Here is a 19,498-nt window from a genome sequence, read left to right as displayed (position 1 = left end):
GTGTAAGATTCAGTGAGTCATGTGTTGTTAATTATAGGTGCACTGCCATGACTTCACATGTGCCGAAATGGACTGTCCATGGTAGTTTGCATATGACAGATATGTAGATATGCAGCTAGAACATTGTTGATAACCACTGATAAATTGTCCATGCATTACAACAGTTACAGCTTGTCTGCTGCTATTAGGAAAAAACAAAACAAAAAGAGCACAGTTTCTTGAATTAGTTAAATCTGCTTCATGGGTTTAGCTCTATTTGAATCTGCAAATGAAACTCCACTTTGTTATCACAAATATTTTATAAGCATTGAGGTCTATTTAAATTACAGCAAATACTAGATTACAAAAGTTACATTGTTAAAATGTTCCAACTAGAAACACATAGCACAAACAATAAATGAACGCCGTTATTATCCCTCAGTAATAGCAACCTATTATAACTTTATTGCCATATAGCTGCTGTGTGTGAGCTAATTTGAAACATCACAACATTTCCGGATGACAGTGCTAGGAACATGGTAGAGAGGAGGATATTCAGCTTTAAATAAAAAGCGGAAAACACTACCATATTGGGCACTGCCCTTCAAAATAGAGGCGCAAAATAACGTAATGTCGACGATGGGGGTTTAAAATGCGCATTTTTCCACGGTGTACGTATTTAAACATTTAAACCATTTAACTTATAATTTAATAAAGCATACACTTTATATTTTATGTGCTGTCAATATTTTTTAGGCATATTTGTGATTTTATTCTGACAGTGGTGAGGAGGCTTTTCCCTCATACCCACACAGCGCGTGTTCGTCAGAGAAGACGCTCTTCTGACGTCACAGAACCCCGGGGGCGAGCCCGCTCCGCCGCTATATAAGCTTCCCGGTCTGGTAGACGAATTCAGCGCAGTGAACCAGATAGCAGACAAAGCAATTGTATAAACTGAGCTGAAAAAAATGGTGAAGATAACTTTCCAGCCAGTGTCGGCGCAGAAACCTGAAAAAGATAACGATGTGGACAAGATAACCATACCACAGGTTCATGTGAGTGTGCACTTTCTTTTTCTCTCTTTCTTTATTTTTTGTATGCAGTATAATTTGCCTTGTGTCTTATATAGGCTACACTCCTCTGCAGAGGTTATAACGAAGACGATTAGCGATATTGTGCTTGGTCATGCACCATCTCTTCACTAATAGGATTTCATTTTAATCTGTTAAAATTTAACGCTGATAAATGAATAGATTAGCTTTTAAAATATGAATAGGAACCAAAGTACTTCTGCTTAGTTGAAAGTGTACCCTTTATATCTGACTACAGTAGTAACTAAAAGTAGCCTATTGTGCAAGAAAACAAGAGAATGAACCAATCATTGCGTACTGTCTCAACCTGACGATGTTGTCATTACGTCATATCATTTGACCACCGAGAGGACACACACTGCAGATAGTCCTGTCTACAGCTGATTGTGACACCATGACTGTCAGTGGTTTGCAAAGTATGCATTCGCAACACAGAAATCTTATTACTGCAAGGGCGTTTAAGCCTTGCACATGTCATGACGTCTGTCTGGGCATGATGTCTGTCTGCTGTCTGCTGCAGTAACTGCACCAGCATTACTGCCACAAAGCGTAATACCACTGGATTCCTGCAGGTCGCGCTCAAGAGCTTATAAGCATGAGTGGTACTTCAAGATGACTGTGTTGAAGGCACTATGTGTATTACCTTAGCTTAAAATTAGCATAATAAAGTGAAAGTTTGCATTGAACAACAGGAAAACTTTATTTAATTTATTGCATCCAAAGGAAAAACATACAGGGAGGAGTCGTCATCTTGCAGATTAATGATCTAGTTCTTAGATGTGTAGGGAGACACATATTTATGTCTGACTGAAAGTGAATCGTCTGATCAAGTTATCTCTGAGATGGGTGTGTTCAGTGGCTCAACATTAAGTAGGTAGGACGACTTCAAATCTGTCACATTAAGCCCAACTTTCTTAGCCTCATTTCTGGACTCCTTCCCGGGATTGGCAGATAATTATAGATGCCAAGCACTCACACTTCAGACAGTGAAAACCAGTTGATGACGCATCCATCCCTTCTGCAGACAGAAATTTTTATCTGTTTGTTACGTTGACAGAAGGATGTCAGTGGCAGTGTGGATTTTGATTGGCTAAGATGGGAGCTGAGGCGTCAGAGCCAATACGTGTAATCTATTAATATGTCCACCTCTGCTGAGGGACTCCTGTTCTACGCAGTTGTCCTTGTTTTGACTCCCACTCAGGGAGCCAAGATTTAATATCTGCAAATATGGAGCATGGAAGTAGGCCTCTAAGAATAGACACAGACAACCACGTGCCAGCATCTTCGTCAGAGCCTGGCACAATCTGTTCTCCTTGCTTCCGTTCTCCATAGCAACGGTAGTAGGGACTAGGGAGAGGCAGAAGATTGACTGAGAGACCGTGGGTGGGCATCTGGCATGTCTCATTCTAACCCATCCTACGTCTTGTAGATTGCCTTGCCTGACAGATGATCTGGCAGCTGTCCTGTCAGAATTAGTTCTGTTACGATTCGGGTTTTGTGCAGGACACCGTGGCTTTGTGACATACCGTTCGTCCACTGATGCTTCGTTATTCAACTTTCAGTTAAAAAAAAACAAAAAAACACATAAGTCCTATTGCCCTGCTTTAAGATTAGATTAAAACACAGCACAAAGGTGGAAAAAAAATAGCAGTGTTTCTTGAAAACGACATAATTTACAAAGCAAAACTGTTACTTTCACTGCATAAAATACAATGTTTAGATCAGCTTATGGAGGTCCCAGTCTTTTCTCTAACCAGTCATGTTTTCTCTTCTTTACAGGGGCAGGCATATCCTCCTGTCAGGCCCAGGAAACCTTTTCCAACCGGCCTGTGTTGCCTAACCTTTGGCCTGGTGATTTTCATGTCAGGGCTCGTACTGGCATCAGTTTTCATCTATCGCTCTTACTTTACATCTCAGGTTAGTCAAGTTTACAATTCTTATATTACATCCTCAGGTCTGGAGTTGAGTAAATGACATAAAAACATGAATATAACATGCTAACTCAACTGTGTTGCATCCCATTAGCAGATCCCAGAGGACAGCTTGTTCCACTGCAGGGTCATCTATGAGGACTCGGTATATGCTCCCCTGAGGGGACGGCAAGAGCTGGAGGAGAATGTTGGTATTTACCTTGATGACAACTATGAACAGATCAGCGTACCTGTGCCTCATTTTGGAGGTAGCGACCCTGCTGATATCATCCACGACTTCCAGAGGGTAGGTTCTGACATTATATCCTTTCATTATATTTTCTTGTTAAGGTGTGATTTTTAACTTAACGTCATATCTGTACTGACTCATTGCAGGGCCTCACTGCTTATCATGACATTGCCTTGGACAAATGCTACATCACTGAGCTGAACACAACGTTGGTGATGCCTCCACGGAATCTGTGGGAGCTGCTTATTAATGTCAAGGTGAGGCATTTGATGCCACCGCTGACGCACTGAGAGAGATTAATACCTGTCGGGCAGAGAGAAGGACATTGTGTTCCTCCCACTAAGTGATTAATTTGTGTCTCTTTGCCACAGAGAGGGACGTACCTTCCTCAGACTTACATCATCCAGGAGGAGATGGTGGTGACAGGGAGGGTGAGGAACATGAGGCAGCTGGGCCCTTTCATCCACAGGCTCTGCTTCGGCAAAGAAACCTATCGCCTTAGACGCCGCAACCAGCGCCAACGTAAGTAAACCCTTTTAGTTTTCTCTGGGTCGCTTCCGCTAGTTATCACCCTCTGTCACACCAACCCATGGTGAGATGCTGAGTCAGATGATGTCTGTGGGGTCACTGAGATCTCTATGTATGTGAGGAATGAATCACAAGGAAGCCAGAGTTCAGAGTTGCTGTGTGGGAGCAAAATGAGAGTGACCATACAGAAAGCTAACACAAACCAGAGCCAAATAGGGACTTCCTTGTGAACATTTCAGACAGTGCTGTTACTCCTGTAACAGCCTGACAGTCTGATGATCATGTATGCATGTGCGTGTGTGTGTGGGCACAGCCTGGGAACCTCCTGCTTTGTGAGTCATTCATAGTGCAGTGGACACATCCACACATTGCGGAGGAGGTAGTGATTTAACATGATCCAGTGATCACATAAGAAATAACTCAGTTGTTTCTTTCTTTGATTGGCATGTGGCCTTTGGAAATGATGCAACAAACTGTACCAGAGTACATATAAGGATATGATTAAAGTGACTGTGGGGATTACCACTGCTGATTCAAATTGTCATCATGGCAGCAGCATAGTAATATGTACACTTCCTGTGCTGAGCACTTTTTTTTTGTAAAATACATTCTTTTCTTTTCTCCTCTAGGTATTGAGAGGCGTGAGACAAGGAAGTGCCACAACATCCGTCATTTTGAGAACACTTTTGTGGTTGAGACTGTTATCTGCGACAGGTTTTAAAACTAAGGCAAAAATCACAGCCATCAAACACCGAAGCCAATTTCAAACCATACCTCTTGAATTCCTTATGCGTTAAGCTGCACTTTAAGAGCAAACATTGTTTAGTACTTTTAATTTAAGTTGCAAATTTTCTGTCTCAACTTGAACCGCTCTCTTACTGTCCATGTATGATGTTGATGCCTTTTTTTTATTCAATTTGTCTGTATATGTAGATGATGTTATCCATGTGTTTGGATATACCTGTAAATGATGTTTAGCAGAAGCTGTCAAAGTGTGTCAGTATGTTGCATCTACATCAAAAGACTTGATTTGAATTGATTTTAGACTTGTCTTTGTAATGTGAGTAATTCAGTGCACTGCAGGTGATGGTGAGGTGGAAATCTGCTCTGTGCACTCATGTCAGTGATTGTCTCTGTTATATTTATTGTCATTTTTTTCATTTTTTTTTCTTTTCTTTTTTTTGTTTTTTTGTTAAATGTCAGAAAATGGAAAAACATACCTCATGTAGTTAAGATGTTAATTTGCTGGTTTATATTGTTAATGAATTGTAAATATAACTTTGATTGTTCTGAAGCAATATATAATGTAAATTGATTTTCTTCTTAATATATTGTTACAAACAGATTTTTATGAGACATTGACCTGTTTTGTGAAAGATCATTTTGTTCTGGTTTTATGGTGTATGACACTTTCCTTGTTCTTGGATAGAAACGGCTTTAGACTGTAATTAGTAGCAGTGCTGAGACAGAGGGAACTAAAGTCTGCAGTCAGTGATGCTATGCGTAGTGACAAGAATAAAAATATTATAACGAGTGCTTTATAGTTGAGATCACTCACTGTAGATGATATCAAAGGCTGAAACTCACTTTGTTTTGCTCTTCCTCCTCTTCACTTGAGATTTTCTTGTTTGTCTTTAACTCTTAACCTGTTTTCAGTTCATTCCAATCTTGGCATTATAATCTCTATAATGTTGACTTGTCCCAATTTAACAAACATTATCAGCGTCTCTGTGATGTATATGTGTTCATATTTCATTGTCTCTCACACTTACTTTGAATGTACAATCCTTGTAATATCTTGCTGCTTTAAGAATAAATGATCAAACTTTTTCTGTCTTTTGAAGTTCATCGTTTTCAGTAAAGCAAACACATAACCAGTGTGTAAATTATGGTTTACGTTCTCAGCCGAGTTGATATTAATGACAACATGATTCCACTTTAAAGGTAGACAGAAGTAGGAAGTTACTTATAGAGCGCAAACCACCACCAGCAGCTCATTTCCACCTACAGTGTGATTCCCACCCTACTTTCATTATTTATGTATACACTATTACATTATCAGATACACTGATAATGAATCTACAATGTCTTGGCTATATTGTTGTATTTGTTACATGTTTAATCCTAATTTGTTGTCTTGCATTGATCTCCTAACTTTGATATTTTGTAAAACCAGTTGGAAACTTCTGTATCTTTTTAACTATTTATTGTGGAGATTAATGATAAATAATCCTTTAAAAAATTCCTTGTTCCTGATGTTGATCCAGATTCCTCCCAACATTTAAAACTAAGTTAGATCTAGATCCAAATAAATTCCATGATAAAAAAAAAAAAAAAAATCATGAAAATCTGTCTCGTATTTTCTTGTCAAGTTGCTAAAAGACAAATATTAGCAAAAAATATAACCTCTTCCACCTTATGGCTGTTCAAATTATTCTATATTATTAATTAATTTAGTCTTCATCAGAGAGCAAAACCATTCTGTAAATGTAGCAAAATGCAAACTGAATAATTTAACATCCTGTGTTAATATCTGTGGATGAATTTTCTTACATAAAGCTGCAGCTTCAGAACAGTTCAGCATTACTCAGTAGTTATTCTACTCCTGTTTTATTTTACACACCAGTCCCATGACATATTGGACCAGTATACCATGTGGACCACAGTAGGCAGTTCAACCACCTCTCTGAAGAAAAAAAAAAAGATTATCTAAAATGTTACGTTAAACTGTTGGTAAAAACAAACAAATACACAAAAGTAAACACAAAAATGAAATTACTGTAAAGGGAAATAACTAAGATTATTACAAGTAAACTATAAAATTAAAGTTTCATTTCTTGCTTTCTGTTTATTTTTCCACAAATAGTTGCATTATTCAAAACAAACACTTAATGAACAATGAGTAGATGTAAGTAAATGCTGACATGTAAAATCCTTCTCTGTTACCTCAACATGACCATTATATAAGAGTAATATACAGCTAACAGTTTTATCAGATTTATATTAACACAGTTTCAACACATTTATTTTTCATCCCTATTATTATTACAATTTTATGTTTGGAATACTTCATGATCAGAAATATGTTATTTATATTTACACTGAGATGCTAGTAAGAATAAACAAAAATAAATACAGTTTCTTTTGTAAAACTTTCAACTTTATAATAGCTTCTTCATTTCTATTAAAATAACTACAATGGATGTGTAAAGTAAAATCTCAAGATGACGATATAGGTTCAACAGTTTAAAAAGATGATAAATACATTTCAAGTTTTGTTGCTCTGCCTCAGAACTGAAAAATCTCACAATAAATCAAATTAATACACAATTGAAACTTCCTTTCACATTACACCTGGCAAAAATAAAATATAAGATATTTAAGACAATTGTTTATGAAATATGTTTATTAATGTTTTTAAAACATCAGAGATGTTTGGAACTGGAGTGACTGACATATCATCATGAAATGTGGGGATTTATATTTTAATCAATTTGTAAGACCAGCGTAATATTACAGTTATTATTTTTTGTTGTTGTTTCACAAAACTATCTTAATAGTTTGGCTATTTAAAATGTGTTACATTATTCAAAAGAGATGACACATTAAAATGATCATTATCATACTTAGTGATCTATTACAACACAAAACTGATGATAAAAGAAAAAAGATTTACTAAGTGTATTTGAAGGTCCCTAATAGTCAGTTAACAAGTATCACCTCTGATTTTAGATTGATGATTCAATGTTTAGTGAGAGCTTCTGTTTCACTTCAAGTCGTGAGAATTACATACAAAAAAGTCTCTGATGAGCTGCCTGCGCTGTACATAACTGACTGGAAATTAATCATACCAGACATAAGTTTCTGTCTCACAGTTTGCAGAAGTCAGCAATCAGTGTTTTGAGCAATTTCTCTTTCATCTCTGTGAGCGCATTATATTGTGCCTCACTGGTGGAGATTTTTTTTTATGCCTTTTTGTCACCTACAAGGCCCTTAAAGTAACAGCCTTTCTGCTGTTTAACCAGATTACTAATGGTTAAATGTGGTTCCGGTCGGACCCGTTTCTTATCTGCCCATCACTTTCAGTGCATGGCAGAGTTCCCCTTCAGTTACAGGTACCCTGTTTCATTTTATGCTACTTCTGCTAAAAAAAGAAAAAAAAGAAAGAAAAATGGCCACAGTGGGTATTCACGGCCATTGGCCTTCCAGGTAAAAATCACATCATGGTGTCCTTAGCAGGTGTTCAGACCTCTGAAGTGCTGAAAGTGGCTCCTCTTGAGCTCATCCTTAATAGCATCTGTCTTGGGATCCTTATTTCACAGGCGATGAAGTAGTAGCACAGCGCGTCCAGACAGCAGGTGATGTTAGACAAACACATGGCAACCTGAATAAACAGGCTTATACTGGTCTGGTTGTCACAGTCCTGAATCACTCCTTGGTGCACCTGTAAGTATGTGCATAACTTAGAGATCATCATAAACAACATTGGTGCACCTGTAAGTATGTGCATAACTTAGAGATCATCATAAACAACATGAGTCACAGTTCTATATTCTGGCTCAGACAACAGTGTGACAGTCATTTATGTAGTGTTTGTTTTTTGTCTGTTTGTATATGTTCATTTTATTGCTTGGTGTTGTCTTAAAAATATCTTTATAAATAATATTTCAAAACATCCAGAAACTTTTAAATAACACGTGTGTATCAGTTAGCCATCAGTGGTAACCTACTAAAACCATGTCTACTGTGGCTAAATTTAGAATAAATTCATTTACAGCAGTTTTTTTTTTTTTTTTTACAGCATTTATATTCCAAAGAGCATGTGACTTCTTATACATCCAACAAAGCAGTAAAAAAAGATAAATTTACTCTAGATGATCATAGAATTATGTAATAGGTATTAGCAGAAGTGTACAACGACACTTTGTCATTTGTTTTTGACCTGACAGCTTACGGCTCCATACAGAGTATCATAATCTCTTTAAAAAGAGTTGTTGTAGATTTATTTTTATACTTATTTGTGTTTTGTTTGTTTTATTGTTGTTGTAAAGAATTTTAGTGGTTACTGAGAGAAGTGAATTTTTGAGGAAATGGTCACCTAATGCATCAAATCAAAGCAAATGTATGCACTGATATGTAAATAAGTGTTTTGCAATGCTAGACATTGAGACGGGTACAAATATTTTTTATGAAGTTTGTAAAGTGTCAAAAGTAAGCAAAAAATAAAGATTAGTTTACTGCTATGAAATAAATTCATAGCAGCTTGAGATCCATTTTGTTTTACTTCAAAACAGTACTTAACTTTTTGTCAGGTGTTTTTTCTTTCTGATAGATTTTCATATTTACCATATAAAGAATTTTTGGAATAAGCAAATAGTTCAGTTCAAATTATTAATTTCAGGGGAAGATTTATACATTTTACTTTGATTTATTTGCATGTTTACCATTTTGTTGGCAATGTTACAAAAAAACTCAAGAAAAACCACTATGTGAACCTGAAGTCGAAGGTAATTTGTTGTATTAGCTTGTTTAACTCTTTCTATTTTACACTTCATTTGAATTTAATATACAGTGTATCTCACCAGAAACTGCAGGAAGATTCCCAAGTGGCTTGGAGTGAAAGGAAGCAGAAAGGCACTCAGGCTGCTGTAGATGATCTTCACGCAGGCCCGACTCTGGGCACTTTGCTGGTTAGACTTCTTAAGTGTCCAGATGTTATGAACTGAACAGCATATTATCACAAGTGCAGGCCCCAGAAACCCAAACACCTGCAGGCTGATGATCACTCCAGGGCTCCAGCCTTTCCCTGAAAACCTGTGGAAGCAGTGGAAGAGTCCTGTCCTGCCCTCGCCAAAGTTGTAGGTGACGGGAAAGATTGCAGCAAATGCCAGCACCCAAACACCGATGCAGATCATCACAGTTGCCTTAGGTGAACGCAGCTGCTTGGATTTGAATGGGTAACAGATTGACACCCATCTATCCACAGCTATGCACATAATCATGTAGATGCTTCCATATATCCCGACAAAGTACAAGTTCTCTAAGACCAAACAGAGTGGCTGGAAATTTTCAGGCCACTTGTGATTGGCTGCATGCATCTTGAAGGGGAGAGGAAAGAGAAGGAGAAGGTCCATCAAGGCCAAACTGGTCATGTAAATCGTCGATTCAGTCCATTTCTTGAAACACACACAAAACAGCAGCAGAGCAGCAACATTGACAATCAACCCCACAAGGAATATGGGTATGTAGATGATCAGTTCTAAATATTTCATCATGTCGTCGATGCTTCGAAATGAGCAGTTGCTTGTCATGGTGGCACTGCAGAAAAAAAAAAGAGTTTGATTTAATCTCATCAGTTCTGCCAAGACTCAAAGCAAAGGTTTAGGTTTGAAATTCAATGTGAAATAACTTGAAATGTCTTTCTTGTCATTATTCTCTGTTTCCACATAAAAACACAAGCATTTTAAACCACTGTACCAAGAAAGCTGAAATCTGTCAGATGCATGGGTTCACAAGCTGTGGAGTTGTTTTTTGCTTGTTTCGTAAATACCACAGAGATCATGAGATTCTTACTGTAATAATTAAAATCCTGTTGTTTGTTCCTGTTGTATGTTTGAAGTAGCACCAACAGTAACATTAATAAGATATAAGTTGATGTAACTAGTCATTTATACATGTTTTAAGCTAACTGGTAATTTATTAAGCTTTTTAATGTAACTGGAAGTTACCCAGATTTGAGAGGAAATAGCATGTCTTCCAAAGAATTGCTATTAATCACCAAAAAGTTTCTGTTTAGCATTTGCACATTTGAACTTGCCTAAGACTTTCATCATGCAGATACATTCTCCTGCTGTACCTTTGTACTAATGTGAACCTAACTTACAACCACCACTAATCTCAAGAGCGTTAAAAATGTTTTATAGAGAGAAACCTCTCAAAATCTTTTAGATGTGTGGCCTGCTGTAATTGACTACTCTAACTGTGCCATTTTTTAAATAGTAAATAGCTGAGTAGTTGTTGGAGTAAATTTAAATATTCTAAAAGTTATGCATTACATTAAAGGTGAATACCTTAAATAAAATGTAAAAAAAAAATCTTATTTTCAAGGAACTTGTGTGTAAGCATTTTAGAAAAACAGGAAGTCATTAATGTTCAGCTGGAACATATGAAAACTGTAGTCTGCATGGTTTGAGTATCAGTTTTCATGTGGAAAAAATGTAAAATGTAGCTGTGCTCTTACCTCAGAGAAGTCTCAGACAACTTTTCAGCGTTTCTGATTGTCTGTGCTGTGCCAGACACGCTTCTGCTTTTCTACCTTTGTTGTTTCATCACCACTTCCTGAGTCACTGTGCCTGTGTGATCAAAAGTACCTTATAGTTGAATATGTCCAGCTGCTTTAACTCTTTACATAAACCACGACGCATGTATTAGCAATCACTGAAAAGTTAAAAACAAAGTTGATTTAATTTTTACATGAAACCATCTGAAGAAATGAAATTATTTAGATAACATAGGTGGTATGTTTTTTTAAATTAAAAAGGCCTTCCTATATTATTGTAAATTAATAATAAACCATTTTTAACAGCTTGTTTGGCAGAACAAAGTGTGCCAAGAAACACACTCAGGCCATTGAGAAAGCATGCAATTTTGCTTTGAACACGAAGATATTTGCAAGGAGGGCGTAGATCTCAAGAGAAACTTTCGTGTTAAGAAAACCAATGAACATGGCACGTCATCTTCATGCCACGTGTGGAAATCTTTGTTACAAAATGCCAACTTCAGCTTCCAGCTGTTATTGTCATAATGCTGGTCACATTGCTGTCATCTCACGTGCCACAATAATGGGAAGAAGTGCAAATAGAAATATCAAGAAGAGACATAGAGTGGATGTATGAAAACAAATTGAGGAAATGTTTGTGCTGGCAAATGCCACAGCTCTCTCATGACTGCTGACTGTGGTTTTCATTTACCTAGAATGGAATTTCCGTCACAGTGAGTGTTTTAGTTTGTATGTTCAAACATGCACTACGTACATGCTTGAGAAAGTAAATATTTGAATATGATATGTTTTTCTTTATTTTTTGTAACTACAATTAAAAAATTCATTATTAAAAGTACCCACTACTAACTTGCTGAAGTATAAGCCAAAGCTATGATTTTAGTGCTTGCTTTGATGAGTAGAGATATCTGCATAGGTAGAGTCTGACTCTTCTCACAAAATACAGAATGAAACTTGCAGATTGTGAAGCAGATTTAGATTGTGATTAACTTTCCTGGTTTCAAGTTCTGAGATGACGTCACTGGATAAAAAGCGTGAGAATATATTTCTCCCCCAGTGAATCAGCGCAAACACACCAGTTTAAACATACCAGTACCAGCCAGAAGGTAAACAATCATTTAAAATAATAATAAAAAAAATTAATGATTTCTTTAAATGTTTCTCTGGCAAGAAAATAGGAAGTTTTTTGTAAAGATCCCTCAACACACTGACACCTGCTGTTTAAGTGGTGACAATAAGCTTAACTTTCACTTCTTTTAAATTTGGCTTATGGTCTCTTTTGAGATTTAAATCTTGATACTTTGATTTTTTTTTTAAAATTATGTTTTTAAGGATGGCTGTGCAATAAATTAGTCAAATAGGGCAAACCAAAGAAATTTCAAAAAACACACACACAAAATAACACAAATATACTGCATGTACTGCCTCATTTCTAAAACAACTAAATGAATAGATTAACAAATTAAAACATGAAACAGGGATTATACTTTCTAAACAAAATGTCCAACATGAATGTTAAGGAAAACACAAGAATTATTCATTTAAGAACAGGAAGTGATCAGATGTTTGCTATCAGATTGATTTATTTATTCAAGATAACTTGGCCCAGTGACATTACTATAAAAAAAAATATAAAAAAAAACTCCAGCAGTATAGCAAGCAGAGTATGCTAAAGCAAACAGAAAAACACTAAATAATTTCATTCATATCCTTTTTCTCATTTTACTAGACCAGGCTGCAAAAACACATTCTTTCCAGCTCTGCTTTCATATTTGCTCTGCAAGTACAAACAACACAACTACTATTTTCTTCAACTGAAAGCCTTTTTGTGAATGTTCCCACCTTATTTTGATTCTATAAATGTTTGAAAATGCTGAAATACCAACATCTTTATTTGTTCAACAGTGTAACCAAGAGAAATGCTTTCAATTATTATTACAGTTAAAACCACAAATGGCACCTAAAAGCATAATTCTAAGGCACACTAGCATTATTAGAAATATGTTATTAAACAAAACAAAAAAATGCACACATTTTTGGCAAAACAACTGAGCTAAACAAATAAAAGAACTATAAACAGCATCAAATAGAAAACTACCAGGAAATAATAAGTTCATTAACACTGTAGGGTACGAATGGAGAATCCTGAAGAGGAAAGCGAAAAGAAGAAAACAATCAAAATGACGTAGTACGATTGCACTGGAAGAGCCAGCCAGTTTCTAGGACTCAAGCAACAATTTGTATCGATGAGGCCAGACACTATTTTCAGCAGCCACAGCAAAGTTGCACATCTCTGCAGGAAAGACGAGAGGGTGAATTCAGAGTTTAGATTGAAAGTAACATAAGTTACTCTAACGCATACACCTATCCTGAACACACACACACATGCACACACATACACACAAACCACACACACACTAAATGAGCTGTGTCTTCATTCTAGGAGGCCATGAACTTCCTGAGTGTAATGACAATGAGAGCGAGGAGGACTGACGCTCCCAGGAAGACAGCTATGACTATGGCTGTGATGGCTCCTGGACCCAGAATGGCTGCAAAAACACAAATACAAACAATTAGCCTACTTTTAGTTATAGCATTAAAAAATGGATGAATGTGGATATCTACCAGTCAAAGACATGACCCCCTCACTTTGGTCCTCGTCCAAATTCTCGGAATCTGTAATTTCCTCAATATCGAAGTTGAGCGGCAAGTCTGTCTTGAGTAAAGGGTCTTTGGTAGTAACCTCAATGGGTGGATCTCCAGATATGGTGTCTTGGTGGTCTCTACTTATGGTAGAATCATCCATTGTCTCTGCAGAATGAGGAAAGGTAACTTTATCACATGAATCTACTTGCCTAATCTAGATAAATAAAAGGACTTACAGCCTTTCCTGACATCAACTGCTTACATTGCAGTATAAAGATGTAGCTAGTACAGAACCTTTGCCATTTTCTCAGTGATGTGTCCCCTATTGATGGCTTATTGAGCATCCATAATGCATCCCATGAGCTCCGTCCAGCCAGTAAAAGTCTTGACTCTTATCTAATCCTTTGCTTCGTCCTTTTCTCTTGATTTTTCTCTCTTCCTTTGATAAGGCTTCCTTTTGTTTCTTTGCCGAATAGGCTTGTGTATGTGGTGGTTGCAAAGTCACGCGGAGTTCAGTTTTTCTGCTTCAGGACACTGGTGGGCAGCGACAAAGGCACATAGAGCTATCAAGCGACTTTCAGAATGTGGATTTTTAAGGTTGGAAAGTTACATTAAGTGTCTTTAAGCCAGCCATTTTGAGGCACGAGGTTTTGCTAATGCCTGCTTGTCTTTGAGGCCTTGGGGTTACAGAGTGGCATGCACAGGCCCTTCTGTGACTCCAACAGCACCTCTCCTGTCTCACTGCTCAGGTCTGAGCATAAGGATGTCTTTGTAGAGGATGGACATTTTGTCAGTTACAGGCAGCCCGTGTTTTCCTTTTCCACCAGGGTTCGAGCAAACTTGAGAGAAAACAAACAAAGACTGCGCTGACTGTATTTAAAGATGTCTGCTTTGGTCTTGGGTCGTCTGTTCTCTTTCCATTCCAGATTGTTCTACGCTGACATTCCTCTCCACTGAACATGAGACTTTTCACACCTCTGCCGCAGCCAGATAAGCACTAATGTCTGTCCGGGGTGCTATTTTTTTTTTTTTTCTTATGTAAACTTTTAGAGCCCTGCCTGTGGAAATGCTCAGTTGATTCTCAACAGCCTCAACATCATTGAGCTGTTTCAAATTGCCATTGGGGTTTCTGCCATTTTTTTTGAACATTGGGGAAAAAAAAAAATATCATCACCTGTCTTGAAAAAAAAAAAACTCTTTATGCACAAGCCCACCCACTGAAAATCTAATTAAGTAAGGTATCCTCACCTACTATCCAACCATTATGAAAATATACATAGCTTACACTCGGCTTGTTTAATACTCTATTATAGCCTCTCTCAGTCAAACCCATTGATTTCTTCTTTACTCAGAGGAAAAACATGACAGAAGTATATATGTGCATATAATTGGTCAAGTTGTCCGATAACGACATCAACATGTTATATGTGGTTTCTGCAAAGGTTATGAAATTGCTGTGCCTATTTTGATGCTGCTTTGTTGACTCTTGGTGTCATGTGCAGCTTTTTATCCTGTAGCTGGCTAAAGGTTTGGAGGCTTGGGCCTGTGGCCAGCTCAGCCATCAATGAGGGCACATTCAACCTTCAGCTGAGGGCACAAAAGGTAGCTTGTGCGGTCCAACAGGGCGGCAAGCTGCAACCAGTAACAACCAGTTAGGCTCAAACTAGACACAAGCTCGGCCCTGGATTTCAAACAAACTTATTTATTTTATAGTCTCTCAGTATTTAAAAGACTGTGCCTTCTGGGCATCTCAATTTTATAAAATGGGGGAAAAAAAAGATTATGCTTTGTACTGGTAGCCTATTTGTTTTCATGGAGAAAGGCTCACTTAAGTTAGCATATTTTGAAACATGACAGAATCTCCAGGAAATAATCTCATCCTCTATGTCACTGGACCAACATGTTTTAACCTACAGCCTTGACATATAAGCCCAAACACGCCCTTAAATGTTTTCTTTACTGTAATACAGAGACATTTTTCATGTACGACACTTGTACTTATTCATTGGTAAAGTTAATTAACTAATTTGTTTATACTCTTTATCTAGTAACTATATTCAGTAATTACCAATAATTTAGCTAATTATTTAAATTCATTTCTGAGTGAATTTAGAAAGATATTGCAACAAGTTATCAGTTTCTCTTCCATTGCTGCAAGCTTACTATTTATATCTTTCTATTGTTTTCTTTGCCAAGGTGGAGATGATGTTTTCTGCTGTGTTGTTTTGTCTGTCTGTAAACAACTTCACGCAAAAACTACTGGACCGATTTTTTCAGGTGAGTCGGTCTAATTTAGATTCTTTTATATTTTTGGAGAGATCCGGATCACCATCTGGATCCAGGAACTTGTTTAAGGATTCTTTATCATTACAAGGTAAGGCCATTTTCACTATGCAAATAACTGCACAATAAATTGTCAGGAGTGCTTGGCAAAACAGTAAAAAATACATAAATAAATAAAAAAGATAAAATACAGGAGAAGCTCCCAACAGGTTTTAGAAGATATCAAAGTCAGATCTGGATCCTAGGAAAATTCAGGATAATCATACACAACAGGAAAAATGGGGAATATAACAAACTTCAATTTCCACAAGAGAACAAATTAAGATACAAACATGCAACAAACACCACAATATAGTAAAGACATTGTGGATTCATTTTCAGTATATCTAAGAATCTAATAGTGTATACATATAAATTAATGGAGGACTAACATAAGGATGAAATCACAATTTGGATGGAAATGAGCTGCTTGGTAGAGGTTTGAGCTCCCTGAGTGCTTTTCTAGTTTAAAAAGTTCTGGATACATTTTAAAGAAATTTTCAGGAAATGCTAGAAATTGAATAAGAAACAAGTGGTTGCAATTTGAACTTACCAAAGCTATTTATTTAATTTTGGTTTCTAACTGTATGTTTCCAGGGTCACTCGTTCTAAAAAGATGCAGCATCTATCCTGATTATGGAAATGGAGAAGGATAATATTAGCCTGCAGTATACCTATGAGTGTTGTAGTATGGTTGATAACTGTGTGGGCTGTTGGAGCTTTTGGAGTTTTTTCAGCTGAGTGACCCTATGGCTTGGTGGAGGTTTGCACTTTTTAGGCCTTATTTTAGCTAACAGTTTCCAGCTCTGATTTTTGGCAACAGTTTACATATTACCTTACTCTAGCTAATTTTTTTTTTCTTAACGCTCTCAACCTCTTTGAACTGCACCCAACTGACTTAAAAAGGGTTGTTTTAGTGTAAAAAGTGGCATTTTATGAGTGTCATCCTGACAAATTTGCACACAAACATTTGCAGAATTCTTTTATTCTTCCCAAACACCACTTTTTCTGTCATACATATTTACGTTCCAATAATACATGATTAGTTTATAGTGAAAATTAACAGGTTTTTTTCCCCCAAAAAATATTCTCTCTAAACAGGACAGAGAGGATTTTGTCCTCCTTTTATTTTCCTCATCGCCGCACGGCCCTTTTGACTTGTATACTGACATTTGGGGCCGTGAGTGACTGCAGTACCGAGATATTTTCACAAGTAGAATCTGACAGACATTCAAAGATGAACATAGACACTGACAGATAGATGAAAGTGATTTAAAATATAAACCTGAGATGTGCTTATCTGGCATCTCTCAAGAATCACTTCCTCTGTGAAACAGTTTATGCTTGGTGAAAATGCAACCCATGCCACAAAAAAATGTCCGTATAACCTGCAGCTCTGCAGCACCTGATCACACCATCAGTTGATTTTGAATGTGGGGAAAACAATGCTTTGAGCTAAATACAAACAGCTGGCATCATGAAAGCACTGAACCATTCTGTCATAGTTTACATTACTCTGCCAACATACATGCAAACCTAAGCATGTATGGATAGAAAAAGAGCGTAAAACTTACAGAATTGCACACATCCCTGACTTGATACTGTAGATAAATAAAAACTATACTTGAAGTGGAAAAAACAAAAAATGGCACCCAAAATGTATAAAACAAAAACTTAATTAAGTTGCAGCTGTCGCAGGACAAATTGCACACATATCACCAGAAATAAAACAAAATCACTGAACAGGACCTTTACCTGTGTGTACGAAATCAACCAAGAAGGTGAAGAGTGCCAGCAGCATAACTCTGCAGATAATGCTGTGAACCATGGTGGCCGTGGATGATGAGTGTCTTCAGAACTTCTCAAGCAGGGACTTTCTAACATGTAGCTGGTCCTGGGAAAGGAGCAAGATGGGAGTACATGGGAGATGAGGTCGGACAAAGCTAGGCAGCCAAGGGGTGAGAGAAGGGGTGGGGCACAGCGGTGTTTGGACACTGAACACTTTGTGAACACATCATCACTGGGCCAACCCACCCCAAAAGTCCTCTGGTCACATACCTAGGTGTGAGGATAAACATTCCCTATCCACTGATGGTGAACAGGTCACTTCACACAGACATCTGCAGGACATTTTACTCCTTTACTGTCAGTGGAAATACCAGAGTTCAAGCAAAAAAATGTACTGACAACTTTGATGTACAAGTACTACACTGGCTTTTTTAAAATTTGCTGTTAGTTCAGCATTACGATTGTAATTTTCAGGCAGCAGTTTAGCAATAAATGGCTACATTTCATGATAAATCTGGTTAATTTTGAGTAAAATAACTTTTACCACAGTGTCAGCCTCATCCACACTAACCTCAGAGTGAACAAAGTTTTTACTGTTCATAAGCAAAGTTACATCAACAGGGAAATAAGGCAAGTGAGCATCTCATTCCTTACTACATATGACTGAGAATGTTTTGAGATGCAAGCAGTAAGTACACTTTCATACAACAGAATCAGCTGGGTTGGAACCTGAAAACTTGGTTCCTCTTGTACTCTTTAAAATCTTGGGAAGAGCAGCATGAAGAGTGAAATCACCTTTCAACGGCATGTCCAACTTGGGATGGGAAAATAATCAAAATAACTGAACAAAACCCTTGTTGGATGACTTATGTCAGCAGTTTCCACAGTCAGCTAATATAGAGTATCTGTATTGAGCCTGATCAGTGGTCACCTGTTGAAGTGCCTTACATCTTCATCGTATAGTTTACAATATAATGAGGCACTTGGTTAAGTGGAAATGTTGAATGCAATTTTTTGGGCAGAATGTAGCAGCATCTATAGCTTTAAAGCAATTAATGGACAAATAGAGGCATTGAAACTGCAGCATTAAATCTAACAAAAAACTTAGTATGAAAATTTTAGGTACCATTATTGGAATTGGAAGCAGAGAAAATTGCTTTTTTTTTTTTTCTTCTTCCAACCTCAGAGTTACGAGCAAGATCAGTTTAAGATCATTCCTGGACAAGGCTCTTGGTCTAGAACATAACACTGATCATAAAGCAATTCATTTTCCCTTTTCTGCTGCAGTGTGCAAATCAATGTGGTTTTAGTGACTGAAAACGAAAATGCAAGCGTGCGTGCATTTTCTGTGGAAGATGCCTGTCAGTATAATTTTCTGCAGGATGCTTTAAAAAGTGTGACTAAATGGAAAAGAAAAGAAAGACTGGTATGTTTACTTTTAAACCCATGTTAACATGTCCCAACTTTGCATTTCAACAGACTGGTAATGCGTGACGACTAACTACATGTTATGGGTCAATCTGTATTCCATACTGCAAGGCCTCAACTTTCCAGCATCTGAGTAAACAAAATGGCACATGCATAGACTGCAAACATGACTTCCAATGTATGGTATGGCTGTGTATAAAAATTAAATAAAAGGGCTGAGTAAAATGCAAATTACACAGTAAGAGACCACATGAAAAAAATAGTGCATGCTTTGTTA

At 37.1% G+C, this 19,498-nt stretch overlaps 3 protein-coding genes across 3 annotated transcripts; 1 reads left to right on the top strand and 2 right to left on the bottom strand.

The window, feature by feature from the left end:
* Window positions 1-899: 899 nt before the first annotated feature.
* LOC306758183 (integral membrane protein 2C-like) lies at window positions 900-5,573 on the top strand. The gene is made up of 6 exons (XM_079243412.1): window positions 900-1,034; window positions 2,850-2,987; window positions 3,096-3,287; window positions 3,377-3,487; window positions 3,602-3,752; window positions 4,388-5,573. The coding sequence occupies exons 1-6, from the start codon at window positions 948-950 to the stop codon at window positions 4,477-4,479; spliced, it is 771 nt and encodes a 256-aa protein (XP_079099538.1). The 5' UTR covers window positions 900-947; the 3' UTR covers window positions 4,480-5,573.
* A 2,428-nt stretch (window positions 5,574-8,001) lies between these two features.
* Window positions 8,002-10,069, bottom strand: LOC306758468 (G-protein coupled receptor 55; the record flags this gene model as incomplete). Its single annotated transcript, XM_079243795.1, has 2 exons — window positions 8,002-8,202; window positions 9,341-10,069. The coding sequence occupies 2 exons, from the start codon at window positions 10,067-10,069 to the stop codon at window positions 8,002-8,004; spliced, it is 930 nt and encodes a 309-aa protein (XP_079099921.1).
* Window positions 10,070-13,476: 3,407 nt separating this feature from the next.
* On the bottom strand, window positions 13,477-17,833 carry snorc (secondary ossification center associated regulator of chondrocyte maturation; the record flags this gene model as incomplete). Its single annotated transcript, XM_079243794.1, has 3 exons — window positions 13,477-13,586; window positions 13,687-13,848; window positions 17,761-17,833. The coding sequence occupies 3 exons, from the start codon at window positions 17,831-17,833 to the stop codon at window positions 13,477-13,479; spliced, it is 345 nt and encodes a 114-aa protein (XP_079099920.1).
* Window positions 17,834-19,498: the final 1,665 nt, after the last annotated feature.

Source organism: Telmatherina bonti, assembly GCF_933228915.1.
Source record: "Telmatherina bonti genome assembly, chromosome: 7".
NCBI classification, from domain to species: domain Eukaryota; kingdom Metazoa; phylum Chordata; class Actinopteri; order Atheriniformes; family Telmatherinidae; genus Telmatherina; species Telmatherina bonti.
The sequence above is the reverse complement of the archived record's forward strand: the minus strand, read 5'-3'. Positions and strand labels throughout refer to the sequence as shown.

Excerpts from the sequence above, each read along its gene's own strand:
- LOC306758183 (XM_079243412.1), top strand. The coding sequence starts at position 948 with ATGGTGAAGATAACTTTCCAGCCAGTGTCGGCGCAGAAACCTGAAAAA. Across the intron at positions 3,288-3,376 it reads TCATCCACGACTTCCAGAGG|GGCCTCACTGCTTATCATGA; the intron begins GTAGGTTCTGAC and ends GACTCATTGCAG. Across the intron at positions 3,488-3,601 it reads AGCTGCTTATTAATGTCAAG|AGAGGGACGTACCTTCCTCA; the intron begins GTGAGGCATTTG and ends TCTTTGCCACAG.